This window comes from Heteronotia binoei, chromosome 21 (assembly GCF_032191835.1).
Source record: "Heteronotia binoei isolate CCM8104 ecotype False Entrance Well chromosome 21, APGP_CSIRO_Hbin_v1, whole genome shotgun sequence".
In the NCBI taxonomy this organism is placed as follows: domain Eukaryota; kingdom Metazoa; phylum Chordata; class Lepidosauria; order Squamata; family Gekkonidae; genus Heteronotia; species Heteronotia binoei.
Genome location: NC_083243.1, coordinates 83565984 through 83583607, shown reverse-complemented (window position 1 = coordinate 83583607; position 17624 = coordinate 83565984). Strand labels below are relative to the sequence as shown.

Below are 17624 nucleotides of genomic sequence, written 5' to 3'. Positions count from 1 at the left end.
GCAATAGCAGGCTTGATTGGATTAGGTGTGATATGCAGGAGGGGTAATAGGTGTGGTGATACCAGAGTTGGTAATGAGACAGGAAACCTAGGTCTCAGTTTGGTCCAGGGAGGCTTTTATTTAAAGTGAAAGTTTGTATTGGACATTTCACTTCGCTGCATGTATTACCCTGTTGTTAATTCATTGTTTCCTACTGATGTAATATTATCTGTTATAGTGCCTAATATGCTATACTTAGATTTTGGTAATCCTAGTACCTTGTTTATCCATGTCTTTTCATATTGTATTTACTTTCACTATGTAATCTGCTTTGAGTCTCAGTGAGAAAGGCGGTTTATAAATATAGCACATAAATATTTCAGGTATGAATTTTTATCCTTACTGGCACAAAAGTGGCTGTGTTGTTGGGCTTGGCTGATGGGTCATGTGTTCTAAATTGTAGCTGGGAATGTATAGGTGTGTGATGTAATTGCTCCCATCACATAGTTGCATGGTAGTTTGCTTTCTAGTTCTCACAATGCAACTGTGTTATGGATGTGCAGTCATTAGCTTATGCTGGAAATCTATTAATACACATATCTTAATACTTTCAGATTGTCCATAGCACATTACATAGTCTATTATAAATTACCAGGACCCTGTTCTGCTACAACAGGTCAATGCAGCTCTCTTTCAGGAATTTTTACCAAAACTTTATGTTCAGGACACACTTTGTTTTACTTTCCCATATAGAATTTTTATAGTGTATAAAGGACCAGTGCAAAGTAGTTTTGGTTTAAGTTGTTTTCTGTGCTGTTTTAATTTCTCTCTGTTCCTATTTCATGCAGTGGTGGGATGAAAAGATGGATTTTCACACTGCCTTTCTTCAACATTTGGCAAAAGTTGTTCCAGACATTTATTTTGATGAAATCGATCCTTTGCTGGAGAGGGAGGAGGAACTAGCTCAGATGAATATACTCTATTCTCTAGAGTGGTATCTGTTTGGGGAAGACCCAGATGTTTCTCTGGAGAAATTAAGACAAAATAGCACCCCTCAACTCTGTGGAAAGGTGTTCAAAATGGGAGAGACGACATATTCCTGCAGGTGAATAGTAATGGTTATGCTTAACATCCTTATTGTTAATTGTTGTAGCAATATTTTTTTGAAATAGTTTTAACATTTCATATATTTGCATTTTTTCTCTTGAAGAGAGGAGAACACTCTGCTTGATTTCTCTGCTATGCATAATTCCTGGAGGCAAGAAGTAGGTTGTTCCTTTTGTCTCCATTGCGAACAGAGTACTCATGGTCCTGAGTTCTGCTTTCTGCCTCCTCCTGAGGGGATTTGTGTTCCTTTGCCGAATTCTCGAGTTGCTTATTTCCTTCATGTGCTTTTCTACTTTTGAATCTGCCTACTCTTTTCAAGCCTACAAAAAAAGGCAACTATTTATTTCCTACTACTTTCACTTTCATTTCTCTCAGCACTCTGTCTCAGTCACAGTGATGACCTCAACAGCGCTCTCATCTGATCCATTGATGATACAGCATCCTTCCCTCCTACTTGGAAGAACAAGAGGCAGTCATCCCCTGGCAGCAAAAGGACTCATGCTTCTTCTCACCCTTCAGTGACAGCTACACAAAAGGGACCAATGAGCCTCATAGGTTCTATAATTTACTCAGCAGATTCTCACCATGGCTCAGTCAGGGAGGAAGGGGAATTGTCTGATAACAAAGAGCCCTTCCTGCCCAAATGGCCTTCTCCCCCTGCCCCCAACAAATTCCCCTTGCTGCTTTATAAAGTTCTAAGCAGCTCTTAGCTCACAGGCAGAGTAGCCAGAGGATGTACAGGTAGAAGAATAAGATGAAAGGAATCTGAAAGAGTCTATCAGACTCCCAGGAGCTGTGCTGTGTTTTCCTATTTCCCAGGTTCTTCAACACAAAGATCAAGGAGGAACCTCCCTTCCACTTTCTCAGATGTCATGGCTTTCCAAAAAGCTTTGTTGTTCTCCTTCTAAGGTGCTAATACATTATTAAAGATCCCACTGGTGAACACCCCTGTAGCTAGGCTGGCCCCAGAAATACACCTCCTTGAGGAGGGTGAAGGATACCTTAGGGACACTGCCTACTGCAAGAGTGATCCAATGCTGCATCAATCCCATAAAAGTATATTTTCTGTGGTCATGTCTGACACGGCCAGGACATTGGTAATTTGACTGCACAAACTGCCTAAAGTCTACAGATCTTAAAACTCACCTGTCAGATTGGAAAGGGCATCATCTTTTGGGATGGATGCTAATCTGGACTCCACGAAGATGGTGATATTGATGGCATGGAATCAATATCCATGATATTGATGGAAACCAGCCTGATTTTGAGGGCAGAATACATTTTGGAGCCCTTCAATATGTAGGACTGTCTGAGCCACAGTAGGATGGACCAAGGGGAATGGGAGCTCAGGAACTCATTGTTCCAGATTCTAACTGCACTGTGGCCATTGGGACTTCCCTGTGCCTTATCTCCCGTTCCTTTAATTCCAAAAGTCATAAGCAAACTGAAGAGGGAAAGGCAGAACTGATATATGCAGCCCACACTTGAGTCTTCAGGCCACATTGATGCAACCTACACAACTATGCTGACCCAAGGCCTGGTAGCCTAGTGAGATCCCAGATGACTTAATCTAATTGCATTGACATTGTATAGAAAACTCTGATAGACAAAGGATTCTCTGAACAAGTAGCTTCTACTATACTAGCATCCAGGAAGAAATCTATCTCTAGCATATGTGACTGCCCTTGGAAAGCATTTGCTAAGTGGTTCACACAAGGGCTGTGACCCAGTATAGTTAAATTTATCACAGGTAATGTGCATCCTCTATGATGGACTGTCCCAGATTCCTGAGACATAATATGATGCTCAGATAAGTAGACACCCTAGTATCTGCCTTGTGTCCACTGGAAGGCTATCCAGTGTCTTTGCCATTTTAGGATAATTTCTGAAGGAAGCTGCCCTATGTGATCCTCTCATTCCATCATGGAGATTACATGTAGTTTTACAAAGCTTGATTCAAGCTCTGCTTGAGCCTCTGAGGGAGGTTTCAACAAAATTCCTTACTCTTGAAGTGCTCTTGCTAGTGGCAGTAACTCTGGCCAGAGAAATGTCAGAACTGGAAACAATTGCCTTCCTTTCCTTTTCCCACAGCAGACACCCTATGAGGTAAGTGAGGCTGAGAGAGTTCTGAGAGAGCCGTGACTAACTCAAGGTCACCCAGCTGGCTTCAGGTGGAGGAGTGGGAAATAAAATCTGGTTCTCCAGATTAGAATCCGCCGCTCTTAACCACTTCACCACACTGGCTCTCATGATCTGCAGGCATCACAGGTCATTCAAGTCAGAAGCGCAGCCACTTCTGCAACTTTCAATGCCAGCGCTCCATCCACTGTAAAACTGCCACATGGCCTTCTACAATCATCAGACATTATAAAATAATAGTATATAAGACCTATAAGGGCTACTTCTTCAGAGAGTGTGGACTGTGGGGTTGAGGGTAAATGTCAATCCATTGTTTTGTTGTTGTGTGCTGTTCAGCTGTGGCAGGCTACCCAGCAACAAACTGCCACCAAAGGAGGACAAACTTTTAGGCGCAGCAGCAAGGCTTACATGAGTGGAGCAAGGTGGGACCAGAGGCAGGAAAATACAGTCAAGATAGCTTCAGGGGCAGTGTGGAGGTGGTGAGCAAGCCTAAATGGGAGAACAATGCCTTTCTGGGCCCAGATGTTTTAAGGCAGGGTGGGGCTGTGGAGAGCAGGAAACAAAAGAGGGCCGAGTTTTGCTCAAGGTTCAGGTGTAAAGCTGTTGATATAAAATGGGAGGAAAAGGAAATAGAAGGAGGCTGCCTAGTAAAGAAGAAGAGCGGAATAGGAGTAGGCTGGTTGGAGAAGAATGAGGCAGGTTGCAACATCATGACTCTTCTCCTATGTAATTTCATGTAACCTTGGAGTGAGTGAAGTGAGCCATACCTTCAAGGTCATGGATTGGTTAAAGCAACCCACATAAGGAAATAGTGATTGGACTCATGAATCCAAGACCCCATAGACCCCACATACAATGTTCCCATGCCCCCAGAGGCTGCTACATCATCTTTGAATATGTTGTTCCAATTTATACTAATCTCTATTTTCTGGGACTTCTGTTCTACATTCTGCTTCCTGTCGTCTGTGCTATACTGCTTTGTAAATACCATGTGCTACAGAACCACAGTTCATTTTTGAGAAGGCACACTCTATGATGGTCGACATTAGCTACAGAAGTCCCCAAAGTGACTCCCTCTTCACTGGTGACAGAAGGAGCAATCTACCTCTTGCTTTCAGGGATTGTGAGTAGGAGACTACTTAATTATCAGAGTGTCTTCTTTTTCAAGTAAAAGGAACCTTCAGAGTAAGTCGAGTGTTCCCTTGTAATGCCCATATGCAATTGCTGCAGAAGGGAATAGTTTGAGTAGTAGCAGTCAGAGAGGAAGAGACTGGCTTTAATCTCAAAGTAAAATAGGGAGAAATTATCAAAACAAGTTTATAAAAAAGGTATTTTGTAGTGGTTGTTAAATCTCAAAACATTACAGAGAAACTATATGTAGTATATTGCTTAATCCTTGTATTCATTTATCCTTATGTTAGAAGTGAGAATATTAACCCTGTATTTATAGTGGACATACATTGACTGGGTAACTGAAAATGTTTATAATGTCTGCTAAGTCTTTAGGTAAAACTGCAGGAATATGTGAGCTTTGGAGAATTATAAAATGGCAACACTTGTTTTAAAATTGCAGGGATTGTGCAATTGATCCAACTTGCGTACTTTGTGTGGATTGTTTCCAGAACAGCATTCACAAGAATCACCGTTATAAGGTAAGAAATTATGTGATGCGAGATTTGCCTTTGAACATGGATTGGAAATTCCAATTGGTACAAAATTCTAAATGTTGAAATATGGAACATGAGCATGAGTATTAATGATGTAATGATCCATGAATTAAAATCAGATATGACAGCATATTTGCGAGTCAGAATCTATACCTGTATACTGGAATTAATTTGCTTTTAGATAGTAGGATGAAGAACTTGTTTATGTTTTAAGTTGCTACTGAGGACTTGGGGAACCCTCAGTTCATTATTTCCTAAAATCTAGGCTCCCTGTTAAATTTGGGAGTAAGGGTTAGTTTGTAGGGTCCAGCACAGTTGCTTTGGGAATTGAGAGGGTGCATTGGCTATGCAAATATATGTATGGGTGTCATCTTGCATTTGATCTGTGTTTCTTCAGATGAACACTTCAACAGGAGGAGGATTTTGTGACTGTGGGGATACAGAAGCATGGAAGGCTGGACCACTGTGTGCAAATCATGAACCTGGAGTAGCTGGTGCTATGAAGGAGGTAACATTTTTGAGTATAGTAGATGGAAAGACATATACTTCCTTTTGAAAATAGACTTGCTTCTGATATTTAGCTATTACAAATAGGGTTGCCAGCATCCAGGTGGAGCCTGCCCTGGAGGTATCCCTCTTTTACAACTGATCTCCAGCTGGCAGAGATTATCTCCCCTGGAGAAAATGGCAGCTTTGAAGGGTGGACTCTATGGCACTGTACCCTGCTGAGGCCCCTCACCTCCCCAAACCCCACCCTCTCTTGGATCCACCTACAAAGTCTCCAGGTATTTTCTAACACATCTGGCAACCCTAATTACAAACCATTTTGAACACTGTTTGATTGGTGATAGTATTCTTCAACAGGCTAATCCAGCTTTAGCCAAAATTGCTTAACGTAAGAGCCACATAGAATAAATGTCAGATGTTTGAGAGCCATGAACAAATATTTCACACATGTCTTTATTAAAAATCTTAATATGTTCTTTGTACAGAAAGATAAATGCTGCCTTGATGTAATGAGAGGGCTTGCGCGGTTCAATGAGACTGCAGGCTATGCCATGCAGGGCCACGCAAGATGGACAGGCTGCAGCTGAGAACCCAGACAAAATGTGATCCACTGGAGAAGGAAATGGCAACCCACTCCAGTATCCTTGCCAAGAAAACCCCATGGACAGTAACAAAAGGCTAAAAGATATGGCGCTGGAAGATGAGCCCCTCAGGTCAGAAGGTGCCCAATATGCTATTGGGGAAGAGCGGACGGCAGATACAAGTAACCACAGAAAGAGTGAAGCAGCTGGGCCAAAACCAAAAGGATGCTTAGGTGTGAATGTGTCTGATGGTAAAAGGAAAGTACAGTGCTGAAAAGAACAACACTGCATTGGAACGTGGAATGTAAGATCTATGAATCAAGGTAAGCTGGATGTGGTCAAACAAGAGATGGCAAGACTGAACATCGACATCTTGGGAATCAGTGAAATAAAATGAACAGGAATGGGTGAATTTAACTCAGAGGATCACTACATCTATTACTGTGGGCAAGAGTCCCATGGAAGAAATGGTGTGGCCTTTACAGTTAACAAGAGAGTGAGGAAGGCAGTAATGGGATACAATCTGAAAAATGACAGAATGATCTCGTTCTGTATTCAAGGCAAACCATTCAATATCACAGTAATCCAAGTCTATGCCCCAATCACTGATGCAGAAGAGGCTGAAGTGGACCATTTCTATGAAGATCTACAACACCTTCTAGAACTAGCGCCAAAAAAAAGATGTCCTCATCATAGGGGACTGGAAGTGGGAAGTCAAAAGGTAACCAGAACAACTGACAAGTTTGGCTTTGGAGAACAAAATGAAGCCAGGCAAAGGCTAATAAGAGTTTTGTCAAGAGAACACCCTCTTCTAACAACCTAAAAGGCGACTCTACACGTGGACATCACCAGATAGGCAACACAGAAATCAGATTGATTATATACTCTGCAGTCAAAGATGGAGAAGCTCCTTACAGTCAGCAAAAACAAGACCTGGAACTGACTGCGGCTCAGATCATGAGCTACTCATTTCAAAATTAAGGCTTAAATCTTGGATTGCAAGAAGATCCAGTCAGTCCAAAGGGAAATCAACCCTGACTGTTCCCTGGAAAATCAGATGCTGAAGCTGAAGCTCAAATACTTTGGCCACCAAGTGAGAAGGGAGCACTCACTGGAGAAGATCCTGATGCTGGGAAAGACAGAAGGCAAAAGAAGAAGGGGACGGCAAAAGATGAGATGGTTGGACAGCATTATTGATGTAACTAACACGAATTTGTTCAGGCTTTGGAGGTGGAAGACAGGAGGTCCTGGCATGACTTGGTCCATGGGGTCACAAAGAGTCGGACTCAACTGTGTGACTGAACAACAACAACAAATGTACTTTACAACACGACCATACTAGGAGACTACTTTTAAGCTTTCTAGTACAAGATACCCAGATTTTTGTGGGGCAGAGAATGTATCTCATATTTTTGCTGTTCAGCATAATAATATTGCAGATTATTGACTATTCTAAATACAAATTATCTGTAAAATTTCTAAATCTTATCTTGATATGTATAATTTTCAGAGTTTGATATGATTTTCTGAGTTTTTCATTGCTTTCTGCAGACCTCTGAATGTCAACTGAATGAAGAGCTAATGGCACAAGCAAGGAAAATCTTCCCATCAGTGATAAAATATATTGTAGATATGACTGTTTGGGAGGAAGAGAAGGAGTTGCCTTTAGAACTAATGACTAGGTAAGTCAAAGACTCAGAATTTGTTTATCTTTCTCTCCACATCTCTCCATCTTTTTACAATTTGTGCTTATGAAGCAGAGAAATAACGAGTTTCGCACAGACTTACTGGTATGAAGCGAGGTTTACTTTTTGGTACCAAACGGAGGACTCAGTCGGGCACGGGCCCCCAAAATGACTGAAATGCATTTCCCTGAGTGCATACAGTTTTCTAGCAAGCAAGCAAGCGAGTAGGCTGGCGTAAGCTTATCTGATTTCAAAGATTCTGCCTCATGGAACTCTTCCCAGTAAATTTCCATGACATGATTCCTTTACTCTTATCTATTTACAGCAAGTCACCTGTAGGAGGCTGTTCCCTCATCTAATCTTCCAGTTGGAGCTCACAGCCACTGGGTGGTGGTCAATTTCTAACGGCACTATTGCAACAGACACCTTAGTTTGGGGGCAAAACATGCTCTTATTCAATATATAGCAATTGTTATTATTGGGGATATTAATTAATTATTCAGGGACTCCCCTTCACTTATGCTGACCTGCCCCATTAGAAATTATTATGGTGGCCTGCCCCATTTGAAATTATTAATTATAAAATATTAGTTAATAAAACATTGACAATTGTTCAGTATTTGTTCAGGACTAAACAGACATCCAGTTGCATAATAAGGAAGCCATCATACACAAGAGAGGCACGTGGTAATAACAGAGAAACACACAAAAAAACATGTACAAAATACTGAAATACTTGTATATACACCTTAATAATATTGAAATAAATTAATAAATGCTGAACTGACTGGGTGTTTTTTATTCTTTCTAACAACAAATTATAAATACAAATAACGATCATTTATGGGGATACAATATATTTGTGCTCAGTATATAGATCAATTGAAATGCAATGAAATACAACTTTTATCCAAAAACAAAGACAAATAAATTTTCTTAATCACAGAGACTGTGTTCAACAAGCTTTTAGCTCAGTCCTCAATTGGAGTGGTAAAAATGATGTCAGTGGTCTCCTGTTGACATAATCCCAGCCGCAGTTTCAGTGCTAGCTGTGTATAACCACATTTTGCCAAAGCTTTCTCCAAGACTTAATTAGAATTGGAAGACTGAAGAGTTTCTTAGCAGAGTGCTATATGTGAGAGTATTTTTCCTGACTAGATGACAGTTTCAGAATTGTATACATTGTATACTGGAAAGCCCTTGATGTAGTACTGGATTTGAGTGGTCTAAGTGGCATCTTGGAGAGGAGCCTTGCTGCAGCATGCTATATCAGTCGGATCTTTTGAGTTGTCTTCAAAGGCAGCCCTAGATAGAGTGCATTAAAGTAGTCCAATCTGGAAGTTATGATAACATATATCAACATTGCCAGAGCAGCAGGTTCTGGATGAAGGATCCATTGTACAAGCAATATGTAACTGAGATGTTGCTCTTAGTGATTATCTGATTATCCATTATCAAGGTTAGGTCCTTTGCTAACTTCATAATTTGATCTGCCATGGAAAGTTTAATTCCATCTAAGAATAGATTCTAAATTAGGGAAATACATATACTTTTTGTGAATCAGATAGTTTTTATTTATTTATTTTATTTACCTTAAATTTATATGCCACCCACTCCGCAAGCGGACTCAGAGCGGCTAACAGGCATGTTAAAACCACAATTTCAGTTACAATTTAAAAACAATACAACTTAATAATAACAATTTTAATGTATTTCGTGCTATGCAAGAATTTCAACATAGCTGTGGTACTGGAGAAAATTATTTGTGATGTCACATTTCTTCTGATTGTCTTAGTGGTCCTTTTGATGGTATAGCTCAGCTCAGATGGTGATGAATTCCTCTCTTTTTTCTCATGTTGACTCTCCCCCACCCCCTTTATATATTGCCTTGTAATAGTTGTGTTGCCAGCATTTATACTGGACATTATTTTAGTTTCTTTTTTGGTCACTGAATTTCATTTTATGTTCTTCCAGTGCACAGAAGATGGACAAATATTACTGTGTCCTTTTCAATGATGAGCATCATTCTTATGATCATGTTAACTACAGTCTGCAAAGAGCTCTTGGTTGTGAGCTTGGAGAGGCACAGTTGTATACAAATGCTATAGATAAAGAGGTTAGTAGTATACAGTTTATTGTGCCATGTTATAGTCCAGTTGACACAGAGCCAATTTTGTAGCTAATGCACATGCAGATTAATTTTTGCAATCTCATCAACAGTAATAAGATATTACATACCACAAGCATTAATATTGCACTATCCCATAATAATGTGTCAGCCATTCTTGATAGAATATAGTTGCTTTGCTCTCTCTCCCAGTTTAATTTCATCATCAGATTCCTGAAGTGTTGCCTCTAGTCTTCAGGACTGTCATACTATGTCTTCAGTGGTAATACTGAGTGATAATTTTGCAAAGGTATTGATGATCTTGGGCAGTTTCTGCAGGTTTACAAATTTGTACAATTTAGTTAATCTGTCATTTTTCTTTAGAAACACAGATGCCATTAACTGCTTATTTTTATTTATAATTCTGCAAGCTTTCAATTTGTGAGTGAGAACAACATAGTTTTATTTAATTTTTTTAATGATTTGCACCACTTTATGCACAAAATTAAGAATTCACATCATGACTTGTATTGTGTAAGGTAGAGGTAAATAACTGGGTAACAGTCCAGTAAAAAGATTTTTTTTTGTTTAGTATTTTGGGAAGTCTATCTTGTGGTTCTATTTCTTATATGATTGTAGCAGTGCAATTGATGCTTCTGACAAAGGGTTAATTCAGAGTGATACTCTTACAGCTATACAAAGCTACTGAATATTTGTTCCAGTTTAATTTGTCATGGCATCTAAAGTACACTTAACTGTTTTTCTACTCCATCTCTGTCCTTGTTATTATAATTGAATAATGCCATTTCTATTCATCTCACCTAAGTGTATCACCTCTTTCTCTTTTTAATTAATCAGGGTCGGAAGGCTGTTATGAAAGGGACATATGTTGCTTGTCAGGAAGCCAAAGAAGAAATAAAGGTAATTTGTTGCAAAGTTTAATAAGATGTAATTAATATGACTGCTTGCTTGTTTGCATACTCATGTTTAAAACATTGATAAATATAGCTAAATCCTAATGTTCAAGTTATGTTGATTTTAAAATAGCAGTAGTTTAAAAGAGTGGGGAGGCGCCAATAACAACCTAATATGCAGTCATTCAGATTCTAAATATTATTATCTTGCAGAAACATTCAAAAAACGTTTCCCAGCATCCTCTTACTGTGAAGGTTCTTCATGCTAATGTAATGTCGCATCAGAAATTTGCTTTGCGTCTTGGTTCCTGGTTAAATAAACTTATGAACTATTCAAGTAAGTAGCTTCAGTACCATATACAGATGCCAAACTATCAGCAAGGGACTCTTAATTTTTTTTTGTAGTTATACTAAATATGTCTGCATAAATGTTCCTTTAAAAATTGGCAAAACTATTATTGCTATTTAAAATATTCGCCTATATAAATGTTATTATAGCAGTGGTTCTTTTTTCCATCCCAACACTCAGCACCTTGCTAGGATGGACCTATTGGATACATAAGTCATAATTCAGGTTCAGATGTAGAAATATTCATGAGGTCAGATTGCTTCCTTTCAAAACAGTGGTACATGTTACTCCTGAAGTTTTATTTTCTTAAATCTTTGCCAAAAAAATAGATAGTTTAAGTGTGTCGTGATTATCCTACTAACCCTTCAGTTTAAATAATGTGCCTCTCTTAGGTGACTTTCGCCAGATTTTCTGTCAAACATGTCTAAAACAGGAAATTGATTCAGAGAAACCTTGTCGAATAAGCACACTGATGCTTTGGGATGCAAACCTGTATAAAGGTCAGTTATTATACCAAATATATACTGTATAAACCTGTATAAAGGTCAATATTATACCGAAATTATGTACTGTATAGATTGGAAAACATTTTATTAATGGCTGTTTGATAGTCAACTTGCTGCTCCAATGTTAATTTCAAGAGGAGTTACTATGTCATTATTGTTGCGAAGTAAATAGCACATTTCATTGGTGAATTGAGAGAAATGACAGTCTTTGTAGTAACTCCAGAAAGCTGAATAGGTGGATCAATGATACTCCTGATGCATTGCATCTCAAACCAGTTCTGATCCATGTATTGGCTCTTTCTAATGGTGATGGTCCTTGTTAATGTATGAACTAGGGATGTGCAAAAAAAAAAAAATTGGCATTACATGGATTCGGAAGTATACGGAGGGAAAAAATTCGGAATCCCCGTATACTGCTGAATACCGCATTCGGAATAGCCGCATATACGGTAGATGCGCGGCTATTTCCGAATATACGGCCCTATTATACCCTATGGGCCATTGAAATCAATGGCAAATAGGGTATATTTGAAGCCGCCTGGTGGGGAGAGGGTTTGAGGGAGAGCCCCCAAATTTGCAGGGGACCTCCAGGGGACTCTCCCCTCCAACCCCCCAAGTCCCAAAAAGATTGGGCCAGGGGATCCCATTCCAGGGGCACCCAAAGAGGGTGCCCCTATTCCATCATTATACCCTATGGGCCATTAAAATCAATGGCAACATAGGGCATAATTAGAGGCTACTGGGGGGCAGGGGGTTTGAGGGAGAGCCCCCAAAACTGCAGGGCAGGTTCAGGGGACTCCCCAGCATGCAACCCCCCTGGCCCCAAAAGACGGCACCCATCTGTGGGCACCCCAAAAGGAACACTGCTCCCAATGGTGAGAAAAAACCAATTAGAGCCACTTCCTCACTGTAATTGTCGTGGGAAAAGTGGCTCTGGGGAGCAGGAGGTTTTGAGGAGAGCCCCCCAAACTGCTGTGCAGCTTCAGGGCACTGTCCCACACAAAACCCACAAGGCCAAAAAAAAATTGGACCAGGGGGTCCAATTCCTGGGGCACCCAAAGCCAAACCTAACTTCACACCAGAGAATCTCTAATAGGACCCAAATGCACTACATCCCTCTATCTACTCTATGAACCCCGCAGGCCTGGAACCAATGTAAACCCAGTTGCCAACGTCACTGCCACACAAAACACAATCTGCTCAAGGTCTGCTTTGCAGACCTGGCTGCAGCAAACCCAGATGCCAGCTCTCCAGCCCTGCCCCAAACAACACAGGGAGAGCTGGCCAACCACAACAAGCCTGCTGGTTCTGGGTCTCTCACCCAGGTGCCAGCTTCCCTGCCACAGAACACACAATCTACAGATGCCAGCTCTCCAGCCCTACCCCAAACAACACAGGGAGAGCTGGCCAACCACAACAAGCCTGCTGGTTCTGGGTCTCTCACCCAGGTGCCAGCTTCCCTGCCACAGAACACACAATCTACAGGTGCCAGCTCTCCAGCCCTGCCCCAAACAACACGGGGAGAGCTGGCCAACCCCAACAAGCCTGCTGGCTCTGGGTCTCTCACCCAGGTGCCAGCTTCCCTGCCCCAAACAACACAACTCTAGTCTCAAACAAGAGAAGTGGTGGACCACCACACCTAGCTCCACATCATTCTGTATCTGACACAAAGCAAGAAGCATTTTGACTTACCTTGAGTGATGGATGGTTGGCTGGTCCCGGCTCTTTCGCGTTACCCAGGGTGCACAACGTGGAGGCGAGCCAGAATTGCACCCCAAATGAGGAAGATCACTGGGAGGGCCTCAGATTATGTGAGAGGAAGGCAACCATTCCTTCTCTCTCAGCTCAGCAGTAACACACCAAATCACTGTCCCATTAGAGGGACCTCAGCATTGGTATGGCTGCTGGCTGCCTGTCATCATCACTGGCACCTCCCTCTTTCTTCCTCCTGCCCCTGAAAAAAAACTGGGTGGGTTATCCTGGCTGGGCCTGTGGATGCTGTCGGTTACAGTTGGGGGCTGCAATGGCCCTTTCAGTATTATTAGGCATGTGTGGATGGAGGACTGGAGAAATTTGGATCGCTTTGCAGTTTTTAAACCAGCATTCACTTTTGGTTTGGGGAGGGATAAGGGGGGGGGGATGCACTGCCAATCAATTTGTGAGTGAGTTTTTGGGCTGTCTTTGGACTCTAGACAATTTTTATTGGAGGAGCGTTTTACAACCACCTTCCAAGCAAGGGCCAAGAGAGGATGCAGGCACAAGTAGGTGCTCACTTCATTCACTCTCAAAGTCCATGTCCGGGGAGCCGAACATTGGCAAGTTGACCTTCAGAAAGACCAACTGCTCAACTGTCCAGGGTTGCAGGCGATTGCGATGTGGGCAGACAGTGTCGCCCATATGTGAAAAGACGCGCTCGCTCTGCACGCTCATTGGTGGGCAGGAGAGGAACGCCTTGGCCACGGAGGAGGGGGCTGGCCAGACCCCCTCCTTCGTGACCCAGTAGTCCAAAGGAGACGCTTCCTGCGGCTCGAGGGGCTCAAAAAGATAGTCCCTCACCATTGCAGCAGCCGTCTCTGCTCTCGGTGCCCTACCGCTCCTAGAGGGGCCAACAACCCGCCCGATGAATGTCACCTCAGCACTCCTCATGGCGTGAGTCTGGTGGGAAACACTGCGTAGCTGGGGAGGCTGGGGATGAACAACAGTAGCGGAAGTCGCAGATAAGCTGCTTCCACCCCCCTCCTCCTCAACTACCAGCACTGGGCCCCCCCGACTCTGAAACGCTCGACCTTCTGGGAGAGCTCGTCTCGCCAGCGATCGAGCTCGTTGGCCCGCTTGGCGACTGTGCTCTTAAGGCGCGGGTCTAACATGGTCACCATCATGTAGACCTTATCCTGGGTGAAAGTCTGAAAGCGGGCCTCAAGCCCTTCCTGCAGCCTAACAACCAGGGTGCACACCACTGGAAGAACGTCTGCACGGCCTTAAGTTGGCACTAGAAACGAGGCCAGGTCCTCACGGGCCATCTGGACCATGAGAATGACCAGTGCAATGCTCGCCGTGTCAGACGAGAGCATTTCTGTGTAGGTCTTGAAGGGCCCAATAACCTCCACAGTCTGAGAAATGACCACCCAATCCTCTTGGGTGAGACGGTTCTCATCCCGAAAGACCCTCGTCTCAGAGACAAAGGCATCCAGGGCTGCTCTCTGCTCCACCATGCGCTCCAGCATGGCGCAGGTGGAGTTCTAGCGTATGCTGACGTCACCGATCAGGCGGTGCCCTGGCACGCCTGTCAGTGTCTGTTTCTCATGCAGCCGATACGAATCCGTATTGCTGCGTGAGAAGTGACCCGTGATATACCGACACTTCTGGAGCAGAAGTCGGTACTCATGGGTCGCGGCTAGATACAGACGATCCTGGCTTTTCGTCTGTCCCAATGAGTCCTTAACCACGAGGTGGAGAAGGTGGGCCACACAAGGAAGGCGTTTTAGGCCCTGGCGTTGGACAGCCGCCTTGATGTTTGAGCCACCATCAGTCACCACAAAGCCCGTGGTGACGGGAACGCTGCCTACCCAGCCCTCTAACTGACGTGAGAGGATGGCTCCGAGAGTGTCCGCTGTGTGCGGCGCGTCGACTGCTTCGGTGTGCAGCAAGGCCCAGCGATAGCCGGCCTGGCGGCCCTGACCCTGCCTGTCGCTACTACCACCCCCAACCACCTCTCTGGGTTGCCACCAATGCGCAGTCAGGGAGAGATACCCCTCGAACGCATGTTTGGAGGTCCAGATATCTGAGGTGAAATGAACAGTCCCCCCGGCAGCACGGGAAAAATGCTCCTTCACCACAGATCTGGTCGCCCTGAAAACAGCTGGCACAATGGTCCTGCTAAGGGTGGTTCCAGCAGGAATTTTGTACCAGGGCGCCAGGTACTCCAGCAACCCCGCACCCCAGGATTCTCGACCACTGAAAATGGAAGCCCATGGGCAACCGACCTGGCAAGGTTCCAGGCGATCACCCTCCTGCCGTGCCTGATTCCCCCTCTTGGCACAGAGGTGCCCCTACCAAACATCTCAGTCAGAGATGCCTGGCGTCCCTGTTCTCCCATGGAACGCTCCTGGAGAGCGGAGGTAGTCGCGATGGGACGGACCTCCTGGCTGGGTGGTGTTGTTGTCCACTTGGACAACACAGCACCAGCCTGCTTCTCCCCCTTAAGAAGCACCCCCGGGTGGTGCTTCCGCAGGTGATTCCACATCCCCCCCGTAGTCAGGTGGGCAGGGTCCCGCCCACGACTGATCCGGGCCCTGCACAGCTTGCACTGCGCATAACGTGGATCCTCCATAAGTTGGAAATGCTTCCATACTTCAGAGGTGAACGGATGCCCAAACTGACTGGCAGGTTGGGTGTCTGGAGCCACCTCCTTTGAGGTGCTCGGGGGAGACACATCGTGTCTCGGGGTGGCAGGAGGGTCTGGCCGCCAGGGGGAAGTGGGCGGAGATGGAGGCACCTCGTGTGTCTCCATCTATTCCCCTTCCACCCCATGCGGCCTCCCCTCCTGGCCATCCCCTGAAGGACTGCTGGTGCCCGAAGGAACCGAAGAAGGGGGCTGGTCCTCCTTAACCAGCTTCTCCTCCAGCTCCTGCACGACACTCTGCACCCTCCTTGGGGTGATCGTTTTGGACAGAAAACTGTCCCCAAAGCTCAGCTTCAAGGAGGGCTGCTCTTGCTGCCCCTCCTCCGGCTGCTGAGGCCAAGCGACATCAGCTGGAGGAGAGACTGCCTGAGCAGCAGACCCCTGCGCAGTGCCAGCACCTAATGGCATCTTTGCTGGGGGCGCCCCAGCAGCAGCCTCGATGAAGGGCCCAAGGCGGGCCTTCTTCTTCATCACACTCCGGCCAGAGGTCGGAGTGCTGGAAAGCGGCTGTGGAGTGGCCCCACGCACAGGTGGGGGGGAGAGACCTGGGTCCTCCCCCTCCCCTCCACCCCTCTAGTCTTCTCCTTGGCCTTGCCCCCAGGGCCCCTCTTCTGCTGCCTGTCACTCATGTCACCCTTGGCCAGTCTCACAGAACCTGAACTGAGAGTGGGGTTTTTTACAAACCTAACTCACTGCACTGTACCTGAACCAACAGGTGCCCTGACTTCTTTTTAAAAACCCTCCCACAAAGCTTGTTTATTTGTTTTTTTGGTCCCTAACCTGTCCTTCTTTGGGTTGGGGTAGTAGTCTGGTAAAGATTAGGAGACTAGGTGATCCTGCCTCTACCTGGCTGCAGTTTTTAAAAGGCTACCTTGAGATGAAGGCAATCCTTATATCGTCCTAGTTAAACTTCTCCTAACTAGATCCTGGGACAAACCTGATTTCCTTGCAAACTAGAAATCAGGTGTCCCCTATAACGTGAGAGAAGCTGTGGTTTACCCTATGGAAATCTAAGGATGCACCGGCTTTCAGTGGCTGAAAGCCAGATGCACCGCTGCTGCAACCCTAGTCTCTTTAAAAGGGAGCCTGATGTGGCCTAGTAGTCACGCTGCCTTTTATGAGAAACCTAAAATCTTTTTAAAGCACCCCTATCTGGCCTACTTGAATTGTGAAAGGAGATAAAGCCCTAAACTGGATTAATTTTGTTTTAAATTTCAAAAAAACACAATCCCTGAAAACACCCTTATTAGTGGGGCAGCCTATTTAGTGGCCCTAGCCAAACCGAGAGGACACTCAGATTCCAAAAATCACTCTATAACAACAATAAAGTGACCCAGCCCACACACACCCTCGCCAACCCCCACACCAACCAGAGGTAATTTAAAAAAACCAAAACAAAACCAGCAGAATCACAAAAGGCCAAGCAACTCAAGTGTTTAAAAAGTGGCCTTTCACCAATAAGAAAACTCAGGCCAAATCAGTCAACAACACCCCCACCCCCAGTCCCCCACCCCCAAACCAGGAAAAGTGACAACAGGAAAAAAGGCCAAGCAAGTCTTTAAAAAGTGGCCTTTCACCAATAAGAAAACTCAGGCCAAATCAGTCAACAACACCCCCACCCCCAGTCCCCCACCCCCAAACCAGGAAAAGTGACAACAGGAAAAAAGGCCAAGCAAGTTTT

The 17624-nt window shown here is 44.3% G+C and overlaps 1 protein-coding gene across 2 annotated transcripts in view; it reads left to right on the top strand.

Moving 5' to 3' along the window:
• Window positions 1-17624, top strand: part of UBR1 (ubiquitin protein ligase E3 component n-recognin 1) — a 160371-nt gene that overhangs the window by 30875 nt on the left and 111872 nt on the right. For both annotated transcript variants that reach the window (XM_060261180.1, XM_060261179.1), the window contains exons 2-9: window positions 828-1084; window positions 4799-4877; window positions 5290-5400; window positions 7532-7662; window positions 9640-9781; window positions 10631-10693; window positions 10900-11023; window positions 11428-11535. In XM_060261180.1, coding sequence (XP_060117163.1) covers window positions 828-1084; window positions 4799-4877; window positions 5290-5400; window positions 7532-7662; window positions 9640-9781; window positions 10631-10693; window positions 10900-11023; window positions 11428-11535 — 1015 coding nt within the window. The remainder of the gene's footprint in view (window positions 1-827; window positions 1085-4798; window positions 4878-5289; window positions 5401-7531; window positions 7663-9639; window positions 9782-10630; window positions 10694-10899; window positions 11024-11427; window positions 11536-17624) is intronic.